General features: G+C 38.6%; 1 protein-coding gene across 16 annotated transcripts in view; it reads left to right on the forward strand.

Annotated features, from left to right (window-relative positions):
- The window catches only part of BABAM2 (BRISC and BRCA1 A complex member 2), a 478,104-nt gene that overhangs the window by 225,207 nt on the left and 228,764 nt on the right, over positions 1–24,133 (forward strand). Inside the window, exon 7 of one of the 16 annotated variants that reach the window (XM_086326111.1) lies at positions 8,392–8,463. The exons of the other annotated variants lie outside the window; for them this stretch is intronic. Within the exon in view, the coding sequence (XP_086182237.1) occupies positions 8,392–8,448 (57 nt within the window). The 3' untranslated portion in view covers positions 8,449–8,463. Of the gene's footprint in view, positions 1–8,391; positions 8,464–24,133 lie in introns of those variants that run through there. 16 annotated transcript variants of the gene reach the window in all.

Raw genomic sequence — 24,133 nt, forward strand, 5'->3', positions numbered from 1 at the left:
TTCCTTCCTAGCAAGGAGTGTGTGAAGCAATAATGAGCCTAAAAAACAATCTTATATATTAATAGTAAGGGGAGAGAAAGGCAGGGAAACACAGTACAGCCACACAGACTCGAGGGCTGATCATGAAACTGCTGATTCCAGCCAGGGTCCCTTCTCCCTCCCTGCACAGCACTTTACTTTAACGTGCATCTTCTCACAGCCCTCTTAAGATGGGTTGGATAAGTTGTAGCTTCCTCTGTTTAGAAGAGGAACTTGTCAGAGTCTGTGGTGCAGATAATTGATGAAGACAGGCTAGAACCACACTTCCCTAATTGCCAATCTGTGGCTAAGACCAGAGGAGTGTCCTTTGTGTTGAGAAATTGTTTTCCATGATGCAGATTGCTCAGTACAGAAGATGTCATTTTTAGTGTATTCAGTGGTAACTTGATCATCATAGACTGTCCCCACGAAATACCATCAGTCCACCCGAACTGAGGGTTTGAGCACAGCTTGACGTGGTCATCACACCTCAGCACATCTTAAGAGCACACATTTTCCACCAGACTGATTCACACTGGGCCCTTCTCACATTGTTAATGACATACTGCTCACACTTCTTTTATTACCATTTCCTTCATCTCGTTCCTAGAAGAACTTAGGTTGCTGAATTGAAATGACTGTGAATCTCTGTTTACACCGAATTAGAAGAGGCCAGTGGCTTCCTGAGTTTGTTTCAGACCCATTGCCTTTCGGTAGACAAATCTGCTTCGTTCTCTGGGTTGGAAATGATACAGCTACTGAAAAGGTACAGGAATTCTGTCAGGTACTCTTCTAAAGATGTGTTTATGTGCAGTTTATTTTTTTAAACAATTCTGCACTGTGTATAAGAATTAAGGTAATAATACCTTAATATATGTTCTTACATATTGTTGTTGTTTACTTGCTAAGTTGTATCCAACTCTTGTGACCCCATGGACTGTAGCCTGCTAGGCTCCTTCTGTCCCTGGGATTTCCCAGGCAAGAATACTGGAGTGGGTTGTCAGTTCCTTCTCCAGGGGATCTTCCTGACCCAGGGGTCGAACCCATGTCTCCTGCATTGGCTGATATCTTTTTAGTAATGTATCTTTTTAGTAATGAGTTATAGTAACAAAGTGAAGATAATCTAAAATTATTTATTTTCTTCTGAGATGAGGAAATAAATCTTGACTAAACAGAGCTGCCTAACATTTTGTTGGTGTGACGGTGATGTGTCCTTGGGACATGATTGTGGAGGAGAAAATAAAAACCAAGCCATTCACTCTGATACCAGTGATTTGAAAGTGGAGAGCAGTTGTTCTTCAGCATAATGCATTTTTCTGTTTTAGGTTAGAAGTGTCGCATTCCCCGGGAAGATACTACAGTGCATTCTCAATGCAGTGCAACTGTGTGGTGTGAATTCTCTGATGTGGTTGAGAATTGGTATTGCATAGCTTTAAAAGACATGTTTTAAAGATAAAAGAATGAGGAACAGAAATGTGGGAAGAGGGAATACTTTATACCATCTTAATTCTGTTAGTGGTTAAGAACAGCAATGGCCCAGTTACCCCTGGGTTCCAGTCCCATCTTTATCACTGACTCTGACCATGGGCAAGTTATTTGACTTATTTATGCATTTGTATCCTCTTCTCTAAAATGAATGTAATATCTCTTTCATAGTCCAGTTGTAAGGATAAAGTTCGATAACTCATGTCCACTTCATTATAGTCTCTTACATGTAAGTCCTCAGAAAATTATTCTTAAGTCATTTCTTCACTCCTTTATGTAGTTTCCCTCCTATTCTTAGCTTCTCTCATAGCTCAGGTGATAAAGAATCTTCCTGCAGTACAGGGGACCCAGGTTCAATCCCCAGGTTGGGAAGATCCCCTGGAGAAGGGAATGGAAACCCCCTCCAGTATCCTTGCCTGGAAAACACCATGGACAGAGGAGCCTGGTGAGCTGCAGTCCATGGGGTTGCAAAGAGTCGGGCACGACTGAGCGAATAACACTCTCCTCCTATTCTAAGTGAAAATTGATTCTTCCTCTTCTGTGGAGGTCTCATTTCCCCCCTTACCTTGACTTGTTGAAGAAGTATTAAAATGCAATCCTTTGTCAACCTGTACCATTCTCTTCCTCCTTACCAACTTTGGATGTGAGATGGTGATCCACCCATCATTCTTCACCCTGCTATAGTCTTTCCACCTTCATCTCTGCTTCCACTGCCCCTTTTTGCTGTGCCTTATACTCATCATTGCTTCTCTGCTTCTAAGGTTCTCTCCTCTGTTTGCAGAGTCTTGAGCTATTGCCTCTTCCATCCAGGTCTGTGCCTTGAGCCTTTCACTCCCTGTTGTTGTTGTTTAGTTGCTAAGTCATGTCCAACTCTTTTTCAACCCAATGGACGGTAGCCCATCAGTCTCCTCTGTCCATGGAATTTCCCAGGCAAGAATAATGGAGTGGGTTGCCATTTCCTTGGGAATCTTCTTGACCCAGAGATCGAACCCACGTTTCGTGTTTGGTAGGCAGTTTCTTTACCGCTGAGCCACCTGAGAAGCCCACTCACTCCTAGACGCTAATCCCCTCCCCTTCCTGGTCCCCAAAACCTGCTTCACTACCACCTCCTGCTTCACTACCACTTCACTATCACCTAGCCATGCGCTTGGTCTGCTGTGTGCTTTCCCCCTTTTTACAATCTGATGGTAGAACAGTATGGGAGAAATTTCCAGAACCATGCTGATTTGGTCCACTACCAATTTGTGATTCTAATTTCACTTTGGGCCCTTTTTGTGGCTCAAAAATTTCTTATCAATTCTTTAGCATATTTTCTGCAATGACTGAAAATATATATTCCATTTTTTCTGTGCTTCCAGTTCTAAGTAGCCATCCTTCCTCTTGGGAAATGATTTTACCTGTTACTTCATGAGATTATTGATGTTTCTTGCTACTGTGTATGTATGGTCATGATCCCTGGAAAACTCATAACAAAATGTTACCTGGCAGCATTGTATCTCTGAGGTCTGATTGAACCTTCAAGTAACCAGGTATCTAACTCTTGCCTTTGTCTTAGCTTTAGAAAGTGGCCATCTTTGACATAGACGATGTTTCCTTCCTTGTATGTGTGTATTCAGTAATTTGATGAACTGTGTTTATTGAGGGCACTGTCCCGTGTTCGGTAGTAAGAGATGTTAAAAAGAGAGTAAAACACATGCAGTTTTTACACTTGTGCTAACACTTAGAGAAGGTCTAAAGACAGAAAAGTCACAGAAACTACCAAATTGACTAGAATAAGGGTCTGAAAAGGCCTCTGAAAGGGTGTTAAGAGGGAACTCAGAGCTGGGCTTGGAAAAGAGATGTGTCAACAGCCTGAGAGCAGGCCTTGACTCTGTTGAGAGATGCGTGCAGATAGGCATTTCTCTAGCAGACAACATAAATGTAAACCCTTGTAGAAGCTTGTACATAGAATGTACCCATCATTTTTTTCTGGGTGTGTTGAATTGTATTTGAAAGTAGAACTTGGAAGGGCTCTATAACCTAGGCAGTTCCTTCCCTCCCTTCTAGTTATAGGTCTTGAGGGAGCCAAGGGGTATGTGGAGGGGAGGATGTTTATTTTGGTTGTACACCTTGGGTGTCTCCATTTCAGGTGGTTTCCTGAAGAGAGAGTGTTGATGCCTTTTCATGTGCTGTTGACATTTTAGTCTGTTGCTGAGGAGAATAATCCTAGAGATTTGATCCATTGGAGGAATCCAGGAAGCCTAAGTGGTGGACTCTGACAGCTGGTCTAGACCGGTAGTTTAGGGGCCGTGGTACATGAAAACAAGGCCTAAGAATCCCTTCTTCTCATAGTCTGTTAGGAAACCATGATAAAGAAAGAAACCCGAGGTAAACTTTTAAAGTGTCCCCATTTTTGACACCTTCCCAGTCCTGTGTACTTTATTTTAAAAGATAGACTATGTATTTGGGCTTGCTGGTGTCATTTTACTTAGTGTAGTGTTAGAAGCACACCAGACTAATCTCTTTTTTATTTTTGTTTAAAAAAAGAAAAAGAAGGTTGCTCTTACAGACTGAAGAATAATAAATAGTACTAGGACCAATAAAAGGAAGGCATTTCAGTCCATTTTTACAAGAAATAACACTTTCAACCTTTCCACTTTGTGTATTTCCCAACTTGAATACTGCTCTTAAATGTCATTTATAATCAGCTGTAACATAGGGAATGTTTTAAATACCACATTTCAGTTGGAGATGAATAGAACATAACTTATATTGTGTTAACAAATACATAAATTGCTCTAAGGTGCATATTAAGCTTTAATGGGCAAAGAGATAAATATTTTGTGTCTGTTAATGTTTAACTCAAGTAACAGTAAATCTCTAAAGTCTACCAAATCATGAAATCATTGCACAATGCATGGTGCATTGTGAATGTATTCTTCAGAAGTGATTTATGCATCTGACTTTTATGGCACTGAATTTCAAAACCTCATAAAGAAGTCTTTTAGAGAAATGTCATGCTGACCTGTGTTGAGGGAGAGGTAAGATTTGCCTGTGTGATCAGCTTCATACCAACTTCACTTTCAGAATTATAGATGTAGTTGAAAAGTTACATATTGCTGATATTCAATAAGTATTTGTTAAATGAATTAATTACTTGAGTCATGTGTTAATGATTTCTCTAAAATTTGAGCTTTTTAGCCCCAATAACTGAAAGTTTATTTCTCGTATATCATATTATCATTCTTTCCTTCCTGTTGGGCAAACCGAAGAGAATCTTAGTGTTTCTGGGACTTTGCCTCAGGATCATCACAAACTACTTGTATGTACTTTAAAAATTCATATCATGGCATCTTTAATATATGGCAGTTTTAATATTTTGGCATCTCCTACACATTGATTTATCAGGGAAAATTATGTCTTTATTTTACTTTAAATGAAGTACTGTTTTCAGAGATGATTTCCTTAAATCCATCTGCACTGAAAAAATGTAATTGATCTGACATTTTGTAAAGGTTTCATTGAATTATATTCTTGTCTTATGCTGTGCAAGGATACATACGTATACATTTTCAGCTAAGATTGGCTTTAGGATGTGTTAAGGAAAAAAGATAACAGTACATATTTTATGATCAATATATTTTAATTAGTCAGTTTTCAAATGAGCTTGTCCATCTGTAAATTGTAGATAGGATATGCCCAACTGCAGGAAAAAATGATTTAGCACTTAGACAAATAGAAGAAAGCATTTTGGATATATCTGTGTGAAGCTCATATCCACATGGATATGGCTGGTTTGTGTATGACCCAGTGTTCTAACACATTGACACAATCCCCAGTACAAGGAAAAACTTGACTTGGGCTTTAAAACACAAATACTCTTTGAGTTCATAAAACAATTTTTTTTTTCCCCATTCCTAACTAAATTAATTTAATTATTTATTAACCACTGTGAGTAAATTTGGACCCTGGAGTAAACATGCCTCCATTTTTGAGGAGCTTACATTTTCACTTTACCAGTGGAAGGGTTTATCAATGAATACTTGTTTAATGCATGTGGACACCTGTTTCAGGGTTAACAGTTGTTTTTAAGTTTAGCATGGCATGGCATGTAAGTTCCTTTTGTGATTGATTGAGGTGTTTTTTTTTTTTTTTTTTCTTGCCTGAAGGAAAGCAAATGTTTAAATATGCTTTCAAGGGCCTTATCTATTTTTCTAGTCTTGTGATTTTATAATTTAACTACTGTAAAACTTCTTTGAAATAGTAAAACAAGTACTTTGGTAGAGATGTATTTTTCTCCTCTTCAAATGAATAATTTCAAAAAAGTTCTAAGGACAAGCACAAAAATGCACCTATAAGTCTCAAATAAATTGCATTTTCCTTGATTCCAACATGGTTTCTTGAATTGTTTCTAATGGCTTCATATATCTTAAAAATATCTGTGTAGTCAGCCTACTCTCCAAATTGTTGTTGTTCAGGTGCTCAGTCATGTCCAGCTCCTTGCAGCCCAGTGGACTGCAGCATGTCAGGCTTCCCTGTCCTTCACTATCTCCTGGAGTTTGCTCATACTCATGTCCATTGAGTTGATGATGCCATCCAACTATCTGATCCTCTCTCGCCCCCTTCCCCTCCTCCAAATTAAGAGAAAACAAATGTTGACTTGGTTTTCCTCTGCTCTGCCACTGTACTTTAGCAACTTTTTGATTTATTTTTGTTTCAAGAATACAAAATTAATTTTAATATCTGTTTAAGCAGATCTTCTCTGCAAATTAGCAGAGAAGCAACCCTGCTGTTCGAACAAAACAAAAAAGTCTACTCATGTAATTCATCATAATATAGTTGCCTGTTCATTTTGTCCTTCTTCAGTGTGGATAAACAGAAGGTGAATGTGTAGGCAGTTGGGACCCTTTTGGCATGGAGACTCTTATCTTTCTAGGAAATTGTCTTATATTTTTTCTTTGAAAATGTACTCCATTTCATTTTCTTTGTTCTCTTTCTCTAGAACTCCAGTTTATTGGAAATTAGACTTCTGGATTATATTTCCTTCCTTGTTTTTGGTTATGCCTCTCCTGATTCTCTTTGCTTTTCTTCATTCTACTTTCTGGGAGGTTTTTTTTTTTTTTTTTGTCGTTATCTTTTCCATTGATATTTTAAACTTTGCTATCATATCTTTAGGATATTAATTCTGTGTTTTTTTAATTTCAGTTTTTCTCTGAGTTCTTTCTTGTTTATGTTGGAAGCTTTCCTTGAAAACCTGGTAGTTCTTTTATATTTAAGAATGAGATATTAAGAGTCTAAACAGAAGCTGTGTCTTGCAGTGGGTGGTGGTGGGAGAAGAGAGATTGACTTTGTGTTTGTGTGTGTGTAGGGAATGCTTCGGAGAAGGCATTGGCACCCCACTCCAGTACTCTTGCCTGGAAAATCTCATGGGCGGAGGAGCCTGGTAGGCTGCAGTCCATGGGGGTCACGAAGAGTCGGACATGACTGAGCGACTTCACTTTCACTTTTCACTTTCATGCCTTGGAGAAGGAAATGGCAACCCACTCCAGTGTTCTTGCCTGGAGAATCCCAGAGACAGAGGAGCCTGGTAGGAGGCCGTCTATGGGGTCGCATGGAGTCGGACATGATTGAAGCGACTTAGCAGCAGCAGCAGTAGCAGGGAATGCTTATTGAGGACTCAGCTGTGGAAAAGATCAGGCAGTGAGCACTCTTTTTCACTTGGAGATACTCAATGGCCAGAATCAGTAGGTGCTTCTGGAGGAATTTTTAACTTCTCTAGAGGGTAATATTTTGTCTCCTGCCTGGAGACAGAGGAGAGGTGTGAGAACATAGAGACCCGACTGCTGACATTCTAGGAGTGAATTTCTGGTTTCAGCTCTGTAATGTGAAGAGTACGAACAGCCTAAGACCCATCCTTACCACAAGAAAAATGCTGGACAGACAGATTTTTGTGAACCTATCAAAGAGCCAAGGTCACAAAACAAATGACCACCCCCAAATCTGGAAAGAGACAGGGGCCTTCAATAGATAAGAACATAAGCATTCTCTTATCTGAAGTAGAAGTCACTGCATGGTGGTAGGACGATGGAACTAGAAATTTTGATGAATTGCTGGAAGCCAAGGCTGTTGAGAACCTGATGTTTCTGGGGCCCACAGCCATAAAAGAACTCTGTTCCTCTTTTGCAATCTTATACTTAGAAGATTCTCTCCTTTTCTTTTGGCTTGTTCTCATCTAGATGTTTAGGATCATAAATGGCTAGTATTCTACTGAAACTTGTCGTTTGGGTGCATAAAGTGGTGACAAGCATAGTTCTTTATAGCTGGACCCCAGTGATGGCCCTAAAGCTCTTTCTTAGGGTCCCCTCCCAAGCAGCAGGGCTTTAAATTGAACTGCTCTGGAGCTGCACATGTGGAAGACGATGGCCCGTGAACTCCTGCAATTATTCTTTCTCCCAGGTGAGGAAACTTTTCAGGGCAGGGTGACTATTGAATTCCCAAGAGATTCTGAGCTCTTTGATGCCAGTGGTGCTCAACCCTGGCTACATTTGAAGAGCTTTCACAACTCCTAATTGCTTAGGTCACACCCAAGACCAGTTAAATCAGAATCTCTGGGGCGGGGTCCCAGACACCTATAGTTTTTTAAACTCTCCAGATGATTTCAAAGTCATTGTTCTGAAGGACAAATTAAATCTTTTCATTTCTGAGTAGCCCTCTGTATCTTCAGAGACAACCTGGAAAAATAATCTCTGACTGACTGTATCTCAGTACACACCTGGTAGGATTCTGTAGCCACTTTATACCCTGTGGCTGATAGGCCACACTCATTGTGTATCTGTGTGTGTATATCTGCCTCGATGTGACAAATCTTCTGTTTTATTATTGTATCCTAAGTATCCAAAATCACTGCAGGTGGTGATTGCAGCCATGAAATTCAAAGATGCTTGCTCCTTGGAAGGAAACTTATGACCAACCTAGACAGCATATTCGGAGAAGGCAATGGCACCCCACTCCAGTACTCTTGCCTGGAAAATCCCATGGACGGAGGAGCCTGGTGGGCTGCAGTCCATGGGGTTGCTAAGAGTCGGACACGACTGAGCGACTTCACTTTCACTTTTCACTTTCATGCATTGAAGAAGGAAATGGCAACCCACTCCAGTGTTCTTGCTTGGAGAATCCCAGAGACAGAGGAGCCTGGTAGGAGGCCGTCGATGGGGTTGCACAGAGTCGGACACGACTGAAGCGACTTAGCAGCAGCAGACAGCATATTCAAAAGCAGAGACATTACTTTGTCAACAAAGGTCCGTCTAGTCAAGGCTATGGTTTTTCCAGTGGTCATGTATAGATATGAGAGTTGGACTATAAAGAAAGCTGAGCACTGAAGAATTGACGCTTTTGAACTGTGGTGTTGGAGAAGACTCTGGAGAGTCCCTTGGAGTGCAAGGAGATCCAACCAGTCCATCCTAAAGGAGATCAGTCCTGATGTTCATTGGAAGGACAGATGTTGAAGCTGAAACTCCAGTACTTTGGCCACCTGATGGGAAGAGCTGACTCATTTGACAAGACCCTGATGCTGGGAAAGATTGAGGGCAGGAGAAGGGGACAACAGAGGATGAGATGGTTGGATGGCATCACTGACTCAATGGACATGGGTTTGGGTGGACTCCGGGAGTTGGTGATGGACAGGGAGGCCTGGCCTGCTGCAATTCATGGGGTCGCAAAGAGTCGGACACGACTGAGCGACTGAACTGAACTGGAGTGTCTAGAACAGTCCCTGTCCTAAAAGGTTATCAAAGATATTTGTAAAATTAATGAATTCAGCTTTTTTTCTTTAAAAGGGGGCATAGACTGTTAAATGGTCAAAACATCATTCCACAGTCTTGATTGTTAAGGGCTATACCAGCCTGAACTGTGTGGCCTTCAGTGAGGAAAGACCTTTCCTTTTCCCGTAATGTGTGTTTTGAATACCCATGGTTTGCAGAGGGCTATGACGGCTGTGATAAAACACATACCTTTGACACTGTGCCTCGGAAGAACTAAAACTCAGAGAGCCAAACCTTTAGAGAAATAACAAACTTCTCAATACAAAAGTGAAAAATCACTGTGAGCTGGATTCATTTGTCCATTTAACAAGTGGGTTTTGACCATCTCTATCTTGTACTCATTGTTCTAACTATAGGAGGCCCTGAGGTCAGTTTAACAAATTCCCTGATATTGGTCAGTAATTTAAAAATGTAACTTTAGGGCCTGATTTTCATTCTTTTCATAGTCATATTTTGGACCAGAGCCCAAATAATGGATTTCTGGCTCTTATAATAGATGATGAAATCTGTAATTGCACTTGTAGTTTATAGTAAACAATCTGATAAGAAAAAAAAGTGGATATTTTTATTATCCTTATTTTATAGATGAGGAAACACTTTTTAAAAATTATTTATTATTTATTTTTGACTGTGCTGGGTCTTTGTTTCTGTGAGGGCTTTCTTTAGTTCTGTGAGCGGAGGCTACTCTCTCCTTTCTATAAGCAGGCTTCTCACTGTGGTGACTTCTCTTGTTGTGGAGTAGTAGCTCTAGGTGTGTGGGCTTTAGGAATTGAAGTTCGTGTGATCTTGGAACAGAGTCTCAGTAGTTGTAGCGCACAGGTTTAGTTGCTCCAAGGCATAGGCTGCTACTGCTAAGCTGCTTCAGTCGTGTCCGACTCTGTGCGACCCCATAGACGGCAGCCCACCAGGTTCCCCCATCCCTGGGATTCTCCAGGCAAGAACACTGGAGTGGGTTGCCATTTCCTTCTCCAATGCATGAAAATGAAAAGCAGCCCACCAGGCTCCTCCATCTGTGGGATTTTCCAGGCAAGAGTACTGGAGAGGGGTGCCATTGCCTTCATATGGGATCTTCCCGAAATAGGGATCGAACCTGTGTCTCCTGCGTTGGTAGGCAGATTCTTTACCACTGAGCTACCAGGGAAGCCCAAGATGAGGAAACACTTTTAATGTACTTCGAGTAACTTGCCCAGGTTCATAACCAGTAGTAGGACAACGGATTTCAATCTAGGTCCTCCTGTATCTTCAAATATTCAGAGTAAGAAGCTTAGTATTTTGCTTGTTACATTATGGCAGATTGGATTAACTTTGTACTTAGTGCAATGAAGTTACTGTTAAAAATTTAGTTACAATAAATCAGTTTCAATGCCATTAATATTTGTTTTGAAATCACCCAACAGCTATCCCTTTTAAGCTCTGTGGTGTTTTTGTGTGCATGTGTGCGTATGTTTAATGAGTTAGCATAATTTTACAGGAAGATGTGACCTTTTGAAGGTGCCTTCAGATGAGTTGGCAGAGCCACTCATTACACTTAGGAAGGGTTTTTCAGTCTCCAGTGTTCAAATAATCTTGGAATAATTTTTACCTGTCTTTGTTAACAGGGATTATACTTACAACTTCTTAACTCCTAATACACGATTAAAAGGTAGTAATCAAGAGATGGCCAAATGACAGAGAACTTGTATCTGGCACAAAGAACTTAGGTCATTGAGAAAAGTAAATTGCCTCTTCCAGTTTCTATTCTAGCTGTTGTTTTCATGTCCTCATTGTCTTTCCTGAAGATTTCACCTATCAGAATATTTAGTTTTAGACTTGAAATAGATAGAAATGGTTCTAGCTCAGGGTGCCTCCAAGGGGGTTGTTTTTCTTTAAGATCTCTATTCTTTAAGACAGATGTATCTTCTGGTTTATCTCTGGAAGATATTCATGTGTAAATTATACATATAGCCAAGCAAAGGACCCACGGCCAAGTAGAGTCATTTTGTTTCTGGAATTGGAGGGCAAGGGTAAAAGCCCAGACTTGACATTTGCTGTGAGCGCAACCTTGAGCAAATTACTTAGCTTTCTGAACCTGTTTTCTTACCATGAAGATTAGGATTGTACAATTTGTGTTTCTGTATTCCTGGGTTTTGGGAGAATCAAGCGAGACATGTGTAAACACACATTCTTAACTACCAAGTGCTGTGTAAATGATGGACTTCATTGTTTAAAATCTACCATGGTGATCATGTTGTTTTCCTCACTCTTTAGCCTTAATAAAATATTTCCCCCCTGATACTACCTTTATATTTTAGTTTTTCAATTTCATGTAAAGATATGAAAGTAGTCAATTTGTTTTCACGTACGTTCTGCTCTCCATCAGTACTTCTTGTTTTCCAGTCCTAAAACAATTAAAATGCAGCCAAATGTCAATTAAAACCTTGCTTTGATTAAAAATGGTGTAAAAAATGCTATTTTCTTTAATTGAGTTTTTTTTTTTTTTTTTTGTAATCAAATGGATACATGATACTTAGGTGTTACCTGCTCGGAGTTTCAGTGTTTTCTGTTGAACTTGCCTGGGAAAGTAGGGGTGCCCTTCCTGGTAGGGGTGGGGTTGGGGTAGGGCCAGGGAGACTAGAGTGTATCTTGGATGACTGTAGGAATGGGAAGTAGTAGAGTTTCATTGCTGCTTATGGTGTGAATGGAGCAGTTTTGTTTCTCAGAGTCAGGGAAGCATGTGTAAAGATACAAGCAGTAAGTAAATACAAATCTCTGATGTTTAACATCATCCTGAATTGCTTCCTTGTCTCTGAAAGATAAATTATTAGGACTAGGGAATATGGAGTTAAAATGAAATATGGCTTAGTTTTCTCCTTATGCTACCCTGGGAAAATAATTTTGTCAATAAAGGTGTGTGTGTGTGTGCTTTAGTCACTCAGTCGTGTCTGACTCTTCGTGAACCCATAGACTGTAGCCCACCAGGTTCCTCTGTCCATGGGGATTCTCCAGGCCAGAGTACTGGAGTGGGTTGCCATGCCCTCCTCCAGGGAATCTTCCCAACCCAGGGATCGAACCTTGGTCTCCTGCATTGCAGGTGGATTCTTTACCATCTGAGCCACCAGGAAAGCCCAAGAGCACTGGAGTGTGTAGCCGATCCCTTCTCCAGGGGGACTTCCTTACCCAGGAATCGAACTGGGGTCTCCTGCATTGCAGGTGGGTCTTTACCAGCTAAGCTACCCTGGAGGCCCCAATAAAGGTGTACAATATGCTTATATAATAATTTCTCTAATTGTCTTACACGTAAAATTTAGCAACCATTCTCTGAATTTGCCATTTTCAATCTATGCGTTGCTAAAATCAGCTGTAAATTTCAGCCCATCAGTGTAGTAGTAGAATTGGTTATTATGAGGCCAGAATAACTCTACCAAAACCTACTAGGATACTGCAAGAATAGAAAATTATAAACTGTTATCCATCATGTGTGAGCACACAGAAAGTTTTAACGAAATATTAGCAAATAGAATTAAATATTATATTTAAAATGATAATAATACATCATGACCAAGTAGAATTTTTCCCTGGAATACAAGGTTGATTTAACTTCCAAAAAGCAATGTAATTAACTGTGTTAACAAAGAATAAAAATATGATCACTTCAGTAGAAACAGGAAACACATTTGACAAAATTCAATACCCATTCATAATGAAAGAAAAGGAAAGCTTAGTGAACTATTAAGTATTAATAGAAGGTAACATCTTCAGTCTGATTCAGGGCATCTGTAGGAAAACCGTAAGTAACATCATACTTATGATGAAATGTTGAACGTACTAAGCATCAGGAAAAACACAAGGATGTCTGCTTTTACTACTTGCATTCAACATTGTATGGGATGTGCTAATCTGTGCAATAAGGCAAGAAAAATAAATAAGAGACACAACGATTGAAAAGGAAGAAGCAAACATGTATTTGCAGACATTACAACTGTGTGTGTAGAAAATCCAATAAAATCTACAAAAAGGCAATACCTTTACAAAGGGTGAATTTAGCAAGAGCATAAGATACAAGGTTAATATTAGAAATAATTTATTATGTTTAAATACACTAAGAGAAGAACTAGAAAATGTAATTCACAACAACTTCATTTAAAGCAGCATCAAAAACATAAAATAGTTAGCAATAAAATTAATTAAAAATGTAGAAGATCTCTACACTGACATCTATAGGATATTACTGAGGTAACTTATAGACCTAAAAAAATGGAAAGATAAAACATGAGGTAGACCCTGGGAATCTTGAAAATACCCCACGATGCCTTGAAACAGGGGCCTGGGGGAAAAATAGGTTAGAATGGGTTCCTAAAACTGCCATAGTACTCTGTACCTAAGCAATCAGTCTTAATCATTATATGGAGCCTCCCTCAGCCCCTCCCTCCGTCCCTCCTTCTTTTTTTCCCTTTGTTACACACACGCGCTCACACAGACGCACACTATCATACCTTAATCACTTGTACTTTTATTTCTGCCATCCTCGTGGACTGTGAGCCCTTACAGGTTCAGGATCATAGGATCTTATCTTCTTTGTCTTCGTATTCTCAATATCGGGCTTAGTCTCTCTGGCATGTGTTCCCTGAGTAAGCTGTGCAAAATACGTTTTGCTGGTGTCATCTTCAGGCCATTCTTTTTGGTTTCCATTGAAGTATAAAATGGCAACTTTTGAGGAACTTAGTTTAAGATGTGATTTGTCCCTGTTGTATTTAGTCTCACTGAATTTTAATCATTAACAGATCTTTGGGCTATTTTGATCCAGATTTGAAGAGTAATCTTTCTATCCATTGTCTGCATGTACTTTACCATCATGAAACGCTCATAAAGAGTGTTTTCTGTGTTAATCCCAACAATTTCCATGTGGTAGATAGGACATATACTATATATATATATATGTATATATATATATTTTTTTTTTTTTCCATTCTCAGGAGGAAATTGAGCCAGAAGGTAAACAGCTTGCACTGGGTCTTGTGGCTAGTACCTAGTAATGCTGGGAGGGCTGAACCCATTTCTTTTTTTAAAATAATTTTTGACCACACTGCAGAGGCATGGGAAACCTCCCTGACCAGGGATCAAACCCATGCCCCCTGCAGTGAAAGCGTGGAGTCTTATCATCAGGGAAGTCCCTGAACTCATGTCTTTTTATTTCAAATTCATTTTTCTTTACTCCACCATATCACTCACCACCATCTTAGTTGAGCCATTTGCCCCTCTTTTGGAGAAGACAGCAAGTCAGCAACATGGTGTCAGCACTCTGCTCACTTTATTCTCTGCATAACCACACCTTGCTTTGGGGGCCAAGAGCCAGCTATTGTGTATACTTGTAATGACAGTAAATATAGAACATTAATTTCCTTGTGGTTTCTTTTCAATAATTAACTTCTCCGTAATTTAGTTTTTTTGTAGTGTAACCATTCCTTTGTTTGTTTACTTGTTCATTCTTTTATCCGTCCAGCAAATGTTTATTGACCATCTACTGTGTTTTTCAGGTGTTGAATAAAACTGGGGCTGAGCCCTCAAAATGTTCACAGTTAGTGGGGAAACAGATAAGAAATCAATTACTATAATAATTAAGAGAGAAAAGCAGACTACCTTGTGAAATATTTTAACCAGTCTGAGAATCAAACATTAATACTGCTGTTAGAGATTGACAACATGAATCTATGGCAAACTAGGGGGTGGGAGGGCTAACTTATGAAATGATAACCAAATTCTTATCTGTCCTGAGCCTGGTTGAGGAACACATTGAAATGTCCAGCAGTATTTTCTGGCCTGTTCAGGGCAGGCCCAGGTTAGATCACCAGAACAATGAGCTGTCCCTTCTCAAATTTAATTTAAGTTTTAAATCAGATTTGAGAAAGTTTTCTATAAAAAAATTAAAAGCAACTCAAATATCTATTTTTATGTAGAGAAAGAAATGACAACATTATATTTAAATTCAGTATTAACATCTGTAATGAGGATAATTTAAGGTCTGTACAGTAAATGCTTTGTTAATTCAGAGACCTACTTTTTAGTCTTGGTCATAACTATGCCTGGCCCAGGTAGGTACTCAGTAAATCTTCATTAAATATTTACTTTAATTAAAATTTATTTCATAAAATAAATTGAAATTTCAATTTATTTCAATAAATTTCCATTTATTTTTCAGTAAATTTAGAGGCATTAAAAAATCTAAATATAAGTAGAAAGAGAAGATTGTGTTAGTCACATAATATAGTGTTTTAAGATACTCCTCTTGGTCTGACGTAAGTATTCAATTTTTAAAAAAATAATAAGCTTTAAGCTTTCTTACAAATGAAGAATCTGATGAATATTTGGTTATAAGTTAAATGTAGGTTAAGTCATATAATTACAGAATGTTAAGAGTAGAAAAGCTTTAGAAATGATCTAGTCCAATTTTAAAGTTAATGTAAATAAATAGATTCTGAGTCATTTACATGACTCAGAAATTGAAATATATAAACAGGTACACGTTGATAAAAAACTCACTGCCATCCCATTTTCCTGAGCCCCATTCACCTTCCAGTTCTCTATAGACAATCACTTTTATTACTTATTCTTATATATCATGGACAAGAGGAACCTCGTGTGCTATGGTCCATAAAGTCACAAAGACTGGTACACAACTGAAGCAACTTAGCACAGCACAGCACACACACGTTTCCTTCCAGGATGTCTTTATACCAGTATGTGCATGTGCATATATGCAGTCTTACCTATCCTTCTCATACAGGTGTCATACCACATACACTACTCTGCATTTCAGAGTTTTTTTCCTTAACAAATGTATTTTGGCAGTCTTTTTATGCTCCCGTATAGCCCCCTGTTTCTATGTTTTTCACACATGCCTAGTAGTTTATCATGTGAATGTATCATGGCTTCTTTAATCATCCGCTGGAGACACCTGATTGTTTCCAAACTTTGGCTATTATAAATAAAGCTGCAGGTGAATAACTTTGTATATGCGTTATTTCCTGTATTTGCTGGTATATTTGTAGGCCAAATTCCCAGAAGTAGGATTTCCAGGTCAAAGGATAAATGCATTTGTTATTTTGGTGGGCAATGGCGAGTTTCCTCCATAGTCATCACTCCATTAGGAGTGACTGAGTGAGGACATTTCTCCAGGAGGTCTTTCTAGACCAAGTTTTGGTCAGGTGCATGTCTTCTGAGCTCCCATAATACCTTTTGCCTCCCGTAGCAAAGCCTTTATCACATGTGCTGTAATTGTTGATTTATTTACCTGTCTTCCTGACTACATGTTCATTACTATAGTTTTGATACTTAACACAGCACAGAGCCTGATGCAGAGTTGATACTCAATAAATATTTGTTGAATGGATGAATGGAAACAAGTTCAGTCTTTTGATTTATGGTCCTCCTTCCTTCCTACTTTCATTTTTTCTCCTTCCTCCCTCTTCTTGACCACGTGAAATCAGGCAGGACCCATATCATACACCGAAAAATCTGGGACTAGCTGGGGAGATCAGTGGGGAGATGGGAACAGGAGGCAAAGCTTTGTACCCAACCCTGGCCTAATTGGATTTTCATAATTTATTCTACTAAGTAGTTATGGTTGTGATACCTTAAAATGGTCTTTCATTGCCTAATTAAGCTATATATATTTCCAGGGTTCATTTTTCTTGGACCACTTTTTCAATTAAATTCTGTTGATTGACTCTTTTTCTTGATATGCTATGGGTAGTAACCTTACATCACATGCATCACATCTCACCAGTCTACTCTCTCTGTCTTTAGATGTCTAATATCATATTGCATTCTATTGGTATGTTTATATTTGATATATTTAGGGGAATAGATATTTTTATCATGGAAAGTGTCTTGTCTGTGATAATATTTTACTTTTGGGGGAGCAGTTTTAAAGTTCTCTCTCTTCCGTAGTTGGAATAAATATGCTATTCTAGTTTCTTCTACGTGTATTTTCGCTCTTTAGCTTACATGTATGAATGAGCTTAAGGCTCTAAGTTACTTCTTTGCATTTGGGTTCACTTCCCAGTTGCTCAGTAGCACCTTTTCCTCTCATAGGATTGCTTTAGCCTGGTCATTATTTATGAATTCTATTCTGAGTTTTTTCTGCTTCAACTAATACCCTGTCTTTCTTTAAGAAATAATTTTCCTTTTGTAACAATTTAAATAGTTGGAAACCACTATCATAACTTCAGTGTTTTTCTTTTGGTGTTTTTCCAACTTTTCAGACAGATGTGTTTTAGTACCAATATCAAATTCTGTAAAATCAGTATTTTATTTAATCTACATAATAATTTGGGGAATGTTGTCATCTTTACTATATTTAGTTTTCCCAGCATGGAGCAAATTATATTTCTCCATTTATCCATCGTTCTTTAATTCAACTATCAGACCTTATGTCATTTTGAATAAGATGTCTCTAATTTTCTGATTTAAATTAATACCCACTTACTGAAATTTTTGTCATCGTTATGAATGGGGTCTCTTCCACTGCATTTTTTAGCTGTGGCCCTTGTTACTTAGGCCCGTAGTAGTTTCAAATGGCTTTTTATCCTGCAGTTTTGCTGAAGTCGTTACTTTAAATAATGACTTAGTTTTTTTTTTTAATTTTAAATATTTTTGTGGATTTTTTTTTTGGTTCTGATTTTTGTTTTTTGGCCATGCCACACAGCATGTGGGATCTTAGTTCTCTGACCAGGGATCAAACCTGCACCACTTGCACTGGAAGCATGGAGTCTTAACAACTGGGCTGCCCGGGAAGTCCCAGCTAATTTTAGATTGATCTTAGTAAGTTGTATAACCATGTAATTTCACAACATGATGTTGAACTATGTCATATATAAAACATTTCTTCTTACCTTTCTATGTTTGTACTTTTTAATCCTTTTCCTAATACCTAATGGTTCATTCAGTGAAGTAACTATTAATATCTTCACTTCCCTAAGAACTAGGAAATAGGGGAATCAAATTACCCTGTGAAAGCTGTAGCCAGCACATAAACAGATGAAGATATTAACATGAGATATTCTCTTTGGGAGGTGAAATGGACCCCAGATGAGCGATATTACACCTGTTTGAATGTAATCGTGTATCTGGAGAAAGAGTATATCAAATGAAAACTAAGGAAAGAAGAGGGAAAAAAGATTACTATAGAGTCAGTTTGGTAGTAACTGTTCCAGTCTTATCCAAGGTAAAGGAATGGGTGAATTTTGAATAATCTGAATTATTGCAGGATAAAAGGCTATTTGAATCTACTACAGACCTATGTGCCATGGGCCACAGCTAGAAAATGCACTGGAAGAGACCCCATTTAGAGTTGGATGCAGGAGGATGTTGCTCATAGTCTAAGCACTCCTAGTATCCCACTGGCCCCACTGACAGGATTATTCCTACGGTGAGCTTGACGCATCAGGCTTTATTAAAATGCAGTTCCTCTAGCTCACCTGGGTTGCCTGGCAGCCCACATGGGTCTTTCTCATGCAAAGAGCATGCGGTGATAAAGGGGCTTGAAATATTCCATTCCCTGTGACTAATTTATCATTACAAAGCAATGGACTGGTATTATGGGGATAGAACACACTAACCACGTGAAATTGGAATATTTTAGTACCTAATTTCCCATAGTAAACTAACAAGTTAGCATTCTGGATGTATGTCACCTACCCCTGGGCCCTGGCCCTGCAGTTGGTGTGCAAACAAAATTGAGTTTCTGAGCTCAGAAGGCTCAAAAAGAATATAAATGTGCTCCTGAGGTCTCTTGGAGAGAGCCCGACAACCTGGCTGTGGTGTTTGCATTGGCAAAAGGCTGAGAATGAGTATTTTAGTTTTCCAAGAGCACTTACTGCAGTGATGCTGTGATTCTTATCACTTGTCCTTTTCATGTGATGAATTTTAATATTTTCCTTGTGTCCAGTCATGCAAGTGTAAACTTTGCTTGTTCATAGTGGAAAATTATTTTAATGTTGTCTTATATTTTATTTATTAAGATTTTTGTTTAGTTATTAGAGCCATACTCATAAAAAACTATTGTGACTATCTTGTCTGTTTATGGGAAATAAAACCATATTTCCTTTTATTTCATAATGTATATAAATGTTGAATCACTGCATTATGAAACAAATGTAATATATGTTAGTTATACATCAAATAAAAAATTATATTTGCTTTGTGAAGTAGATTGAAAAGTATAACATTCTTATTTATTTTTGGAAAATTTAGAAACATTCTGCACCAAACTGATTGGCCAGAAGCATTTTTTAAAACGGTAGTTCCTAATAACATTTCTTTTTTTGTAATTTTTTTTTTCATTTTTCTTTTCCGTTTGCTGTTTCTGGGTACTTCTTTTTTGTTCTCCAGTTATTTTGAATTTTTATCCATTTCTGTTTAACTACTAAATTTATTAGCAGATAACTAAAATTTATATTGCCCCAATTAAAAAAATACTATTTTCTAACGTGTAGTCTTGATTTAATAAAATGATTTTTCTCTGGATTAATATTATATTTTGCTTGTTATGTTTTTTCTGCTCTTGGTTTTATTTTTGCCTTTTCTGATTTTAATTTGATATTCTATTTTCTTTTCCTAAATTCTTTTAGACAGATTCTTATTTGTTTTTATTTCTTTCCTTGGTAATCTATACAGTTGACAAGCCTGATTTTCCTTAAGATGGCTACCTGACTTTTGAAAGTCCTATGAATTGAAATGCTCTCTTTATGGATATACATGTAGGGCCATACCTGCAGCCACTAGTAAATCATTTGAGAATTGCCTTCTTAGTCTTCACAGTCAAATGATTTTATTACCTTTCATTTGAATAGAGATAGGAAGCACAAACAAGAAGGCACTGGAAAGGAGACTATAACTAGAAGAGAGAAAATATTATCTGTTGATTTTTTTTTTTTTTTAATGCCACAGAGAGAAAACAGCCAGGAAGTGAGCTGTCAAATGAAAGGGCAGATGAAGGCTGCTGGTCCACGGAGGTGTAACCCTGAATTCAAAGTCAAGGGGCTGGCCCTCTGCCAAGCCAAGCAGGAAGTGGCTTTAACATCATCAGTTGTGGGGCCGTTCGTTTATCATGGTTAGAAGGGACCAAACTAGAAACTGATGCTGCACAGTCAGGCCAGAATTTGCCAACAAAGAGTTTATACACAGAGAAGGCAACTGACAGGTGTCATTTCCAGGTGCACGAGCCAGGATCAGTGTGTGCAGGAAACAGGTGGGCCAGGTGTTCCAAGGTGATCTGGGATAACAGTGACAATGATGGTGGCCACAGTGATGGCCACCCTTTATTCATGGTGTAACTGATACCGTCATTTTGTATAACTACTCCCATTTTACAGTTGAGGAAACAGAGGCTTATCCAGGTGTTAAATAACTTACTCAGCCAACTGGACATAGCAAGCAACCAGGGGGAGAGCCTGATTCTCACTAGCTTGTCTAATCTGGAAGCCTGCACTCTTTCTACCTTTATCACATGGTCAGGAATCTAACATGCACAGACACATTCACACATGATTCAAACGACTGACACAACAGGATTACAGCTGCTGAACCTAGGATGGAGTTTATATGTTTTTCCAAGTGTGGTTTTTCCATACTTGGTGTATGTCAACAAGAGCTGGCAGGTATGTGTGAGGCAAGGTCTCCTGAATTCCTGCCACTGAGATTCTAGTTCTAACGCCCTCTGCCTACTTCTCTCCCCTGTGCCATAAATGAGAAAGTGTAAGTTTTCAGAGCAGAGTGAGGGCTGAGGTAGAGCCTGTCTTCCAAGGCTGTGAATCAAAGGGCTTCGCCTTCAGTTGCCCTGCTTCCCAGTCTGTGTGTGAGGACTCTGCCGGCCTCTTGGTTTGCTCCACTTCATAAATTGCAGCCTGTGCAGGCAGCCAGCCGGGTTGGGAGAAAATATTTGTTTATATTTATTTTTATCTCACCTTCCTAGAATTTCTACTGTTTGTACATGTTTTATGATATTTGTAATGTATTAGCATAGCGGTCTATGTATATAGCTTTTCAGTGAATACATAGAAGATATGTTGATCTGAAGCCCAAACTTTAAGAAAAAATTTTATTGAAATATAGATTACAATGTTGTGTTAATTACTGCTGTACAGCAAAGTGTCAGTTTATACACACACACACACACACAGGCTTCCTTGGTAGCTCAGGTAGTAAAGAATCTATCTGCAATGCAGAAGGCCCAGGTTTGATCCCTGGGTTGGGAAGATCCCCTGGAGAATGGAATGTCTTCCTAGTCCAGTATTCTTGCCTGGAAAATTCCGTGGACAGAGGCTGGTGGGCTACAGTCGGTGGGATTGCAAAGAGTTGGACACAACTGAGCAACTAACACACATACACATATATACATACACACACATCTCTTTTTCAAAATCTTTTCCATTGTGGTTTATCACAGGATATTGAATATAGTTCCCTGGGCTATACAGGTTATCCATTCTATATATTGTTTTTAATCTATTCTCTATGTAGTAGTTTGTATTTGCTGATTGCAAACTTCCAGTCTATGCCTCCCGCCCACCACACCCCCAGCTTGGGAGCCACAAGTCTGTTCTCTCTGTGAGTCTGTTTCTTTTTTGTAGATAAGTTCCTTTGTATCATATTTTAGATCCCATATATAAGTGACATCTTTTGATATTTGTCTTTCTCTTTCTGACTTATTTCACTTAGTATGATAATCTCTGGTTGCAACCATGTTACTGCAAATGGCATTATTTCATTCCTTTTTATGGCTGAGTAATATTCCATTGTATATACATACCACATCTTTAGCCATTCGTTTGTAAATGGACATTTAGGTTGTTTCCATGTATTGGCTGTTGTGAATAGTGCTTTTATAAACCTGGGGGTGCATATATCTTTTTTTAAATTAGAGTTTTGTCTGGACATATGCCCAGGACTGAGATTGTTGAACCATATGGCAATTCTATTTTTAGTTTTCTAAGGAACCTCCATACTATTTTCCATAGTAGCTGCACCAACTTACATTCCCACCAGCATTATAGGAGGGTTCCCTTTTCTTCATGCCCTCTCCAGCATTTGTCACTTGTTGACTCTTTAATGATGGCCATTTTGACCTGTGTGAGGTGGTACCTCATTGTAGTTTTGCTTTGCATCTCTTTAGTAATTAGCATAGAGAAGGCAATGGCACCCCACTCCAGTACTGTTGCCTGGAAGATCCCATGGACGGAGGAGCCTGGTGGGCTCCAGTCCATGGGGTTGCTAAGAGTCAGGCATGACTGAGTGACTTCACTTTCACTTTTCACTTTCATGCATTAGAGAAGGAAATGGCAAGTGTTCTTGCCTGGAGTGTTCTTGCCTGGAGTTCCAGTGTTCTTGCCTGGAGAATCCCAGGGACAGAGGAGCCTAGTGGGCTGCCGTCTGTGGAGTCACACAGAGTCGGACACGACTGAAGCAACTTAGCAGCAGCAGCAGCAGTAATTAGCAGCATTGAGCATCTTTTCACATGCCTACTGGCCATCTGTATTTCTTCTTTGGAGAACTATGTCTTTAGGTCTTCTACCCATTCTTTGATTGGGTTATTTGTTTTTTTGTTGTTGAGTTGTATGAGCTGTTTGCAAATTTTAGAAATTAAGCCCTTGTTGGTTACATCATTTATGAATGTTTTCTTCCATTCTATAGGTTGTCTTTCATTTTGTTTCTGGTTTTATTTGCTGTGCAAACGCTTATAAATTTGACTAGGTCCAATTTGTTTATTTTTGGTTTTATTTCTATTGCCTTGGAAGACTGACCTAAGAAAATATTGATATGTCAGAGAATGTTTTGCTTATGTTCTCTTATAGGAATTTTATGGTGTCACATCTTAAGTGTTTAAGTCTTTAAACTATTTTGAGTTTATTTTGTATATGATGAGAAGGTGTGTTCTAACTTTATTTACCTGTGGCTGTCTAGCTTTCCCAGCACCACTTGCTGAAGAGACTGTCTTTTTCCCACTGTGTATTCTTGCCTCCTTTTTCGAAGATTAATTGACTATAGGTATGTGGGTTTATTTCTGGAAACCAAATATTTTAAATTGATATTTTTAATTTAATGCTTTTAAATGTTTGGAGGTCAGTATTCTAGGGCAGTAGACTCCAAACCTGATGAGCGGTTCAAGCTCTTGATAAGTTGAAAAAAAAATCCATTATTTTTGTATCCATATTTTTGTATCTGGGCCACGTATCCTTGGCCCAGATACGTGTACTGAATCATAATGGCCAGGGGTAGGGCCCAGTAATGTGCTTTTAAATAAGGACCAGGGTTGGAACCACTGCTCTAGGATATGGTTCCTAAAAACTATCTTATTGCTTATAGTTGCTGGGAAAAAATCTTAGTGCCAATGGTATCAAACAGACAGTTGGAAACCTATAGTGCTTTGAAGAGTATTTATGGATAGGCTTACTTGTTGTTTGTTTTCCCCTGTGGAAAGGTAAGCTCCAAGAGGTGGTCATTATCTTTCCTGTTCCCCACTTGTTCCTAGAATCGTACTTGACACATAGAAGTGTTCAGTAGTAAATATTTGTTGAGTAAATAAAGAGACCCTTTCCCTACTGCAGTTAGTATGTGTCCCCGCTTTCAAGTACCAAAGAAAGAATTGGTTTCAGCTGTGCTGCTGTCAATTTGAAGTAATCTGATAAAGTCCTTGGTTATTCCACTCTTATTGCAATGTTTTAATGTTCAAAAATTATGTAAATTCTCATATTTTATTACATTTGTAATGCCATCAAAGAAAGTAGTGGAGGTTGGAAGGTGACATAGAGAATCACTTTGATTTCATTTCTCACTTCAAATCCCTGTGTCTTTAA

This window comes from Bos grunniens, chromosome 11, assembly GCF_055505025.1.
Source record: "Bos grunniens cultivar Pamir isolate PY7600 chromosome 11, Bosgru_T2T1.0, whole genome shotgun sequence".
Lineage (NCBI taxonomy): Eukaryota > Metazoa > Chordata > Mammalia > Artiodactyla > Bovidae > Bos > Bos grunniens.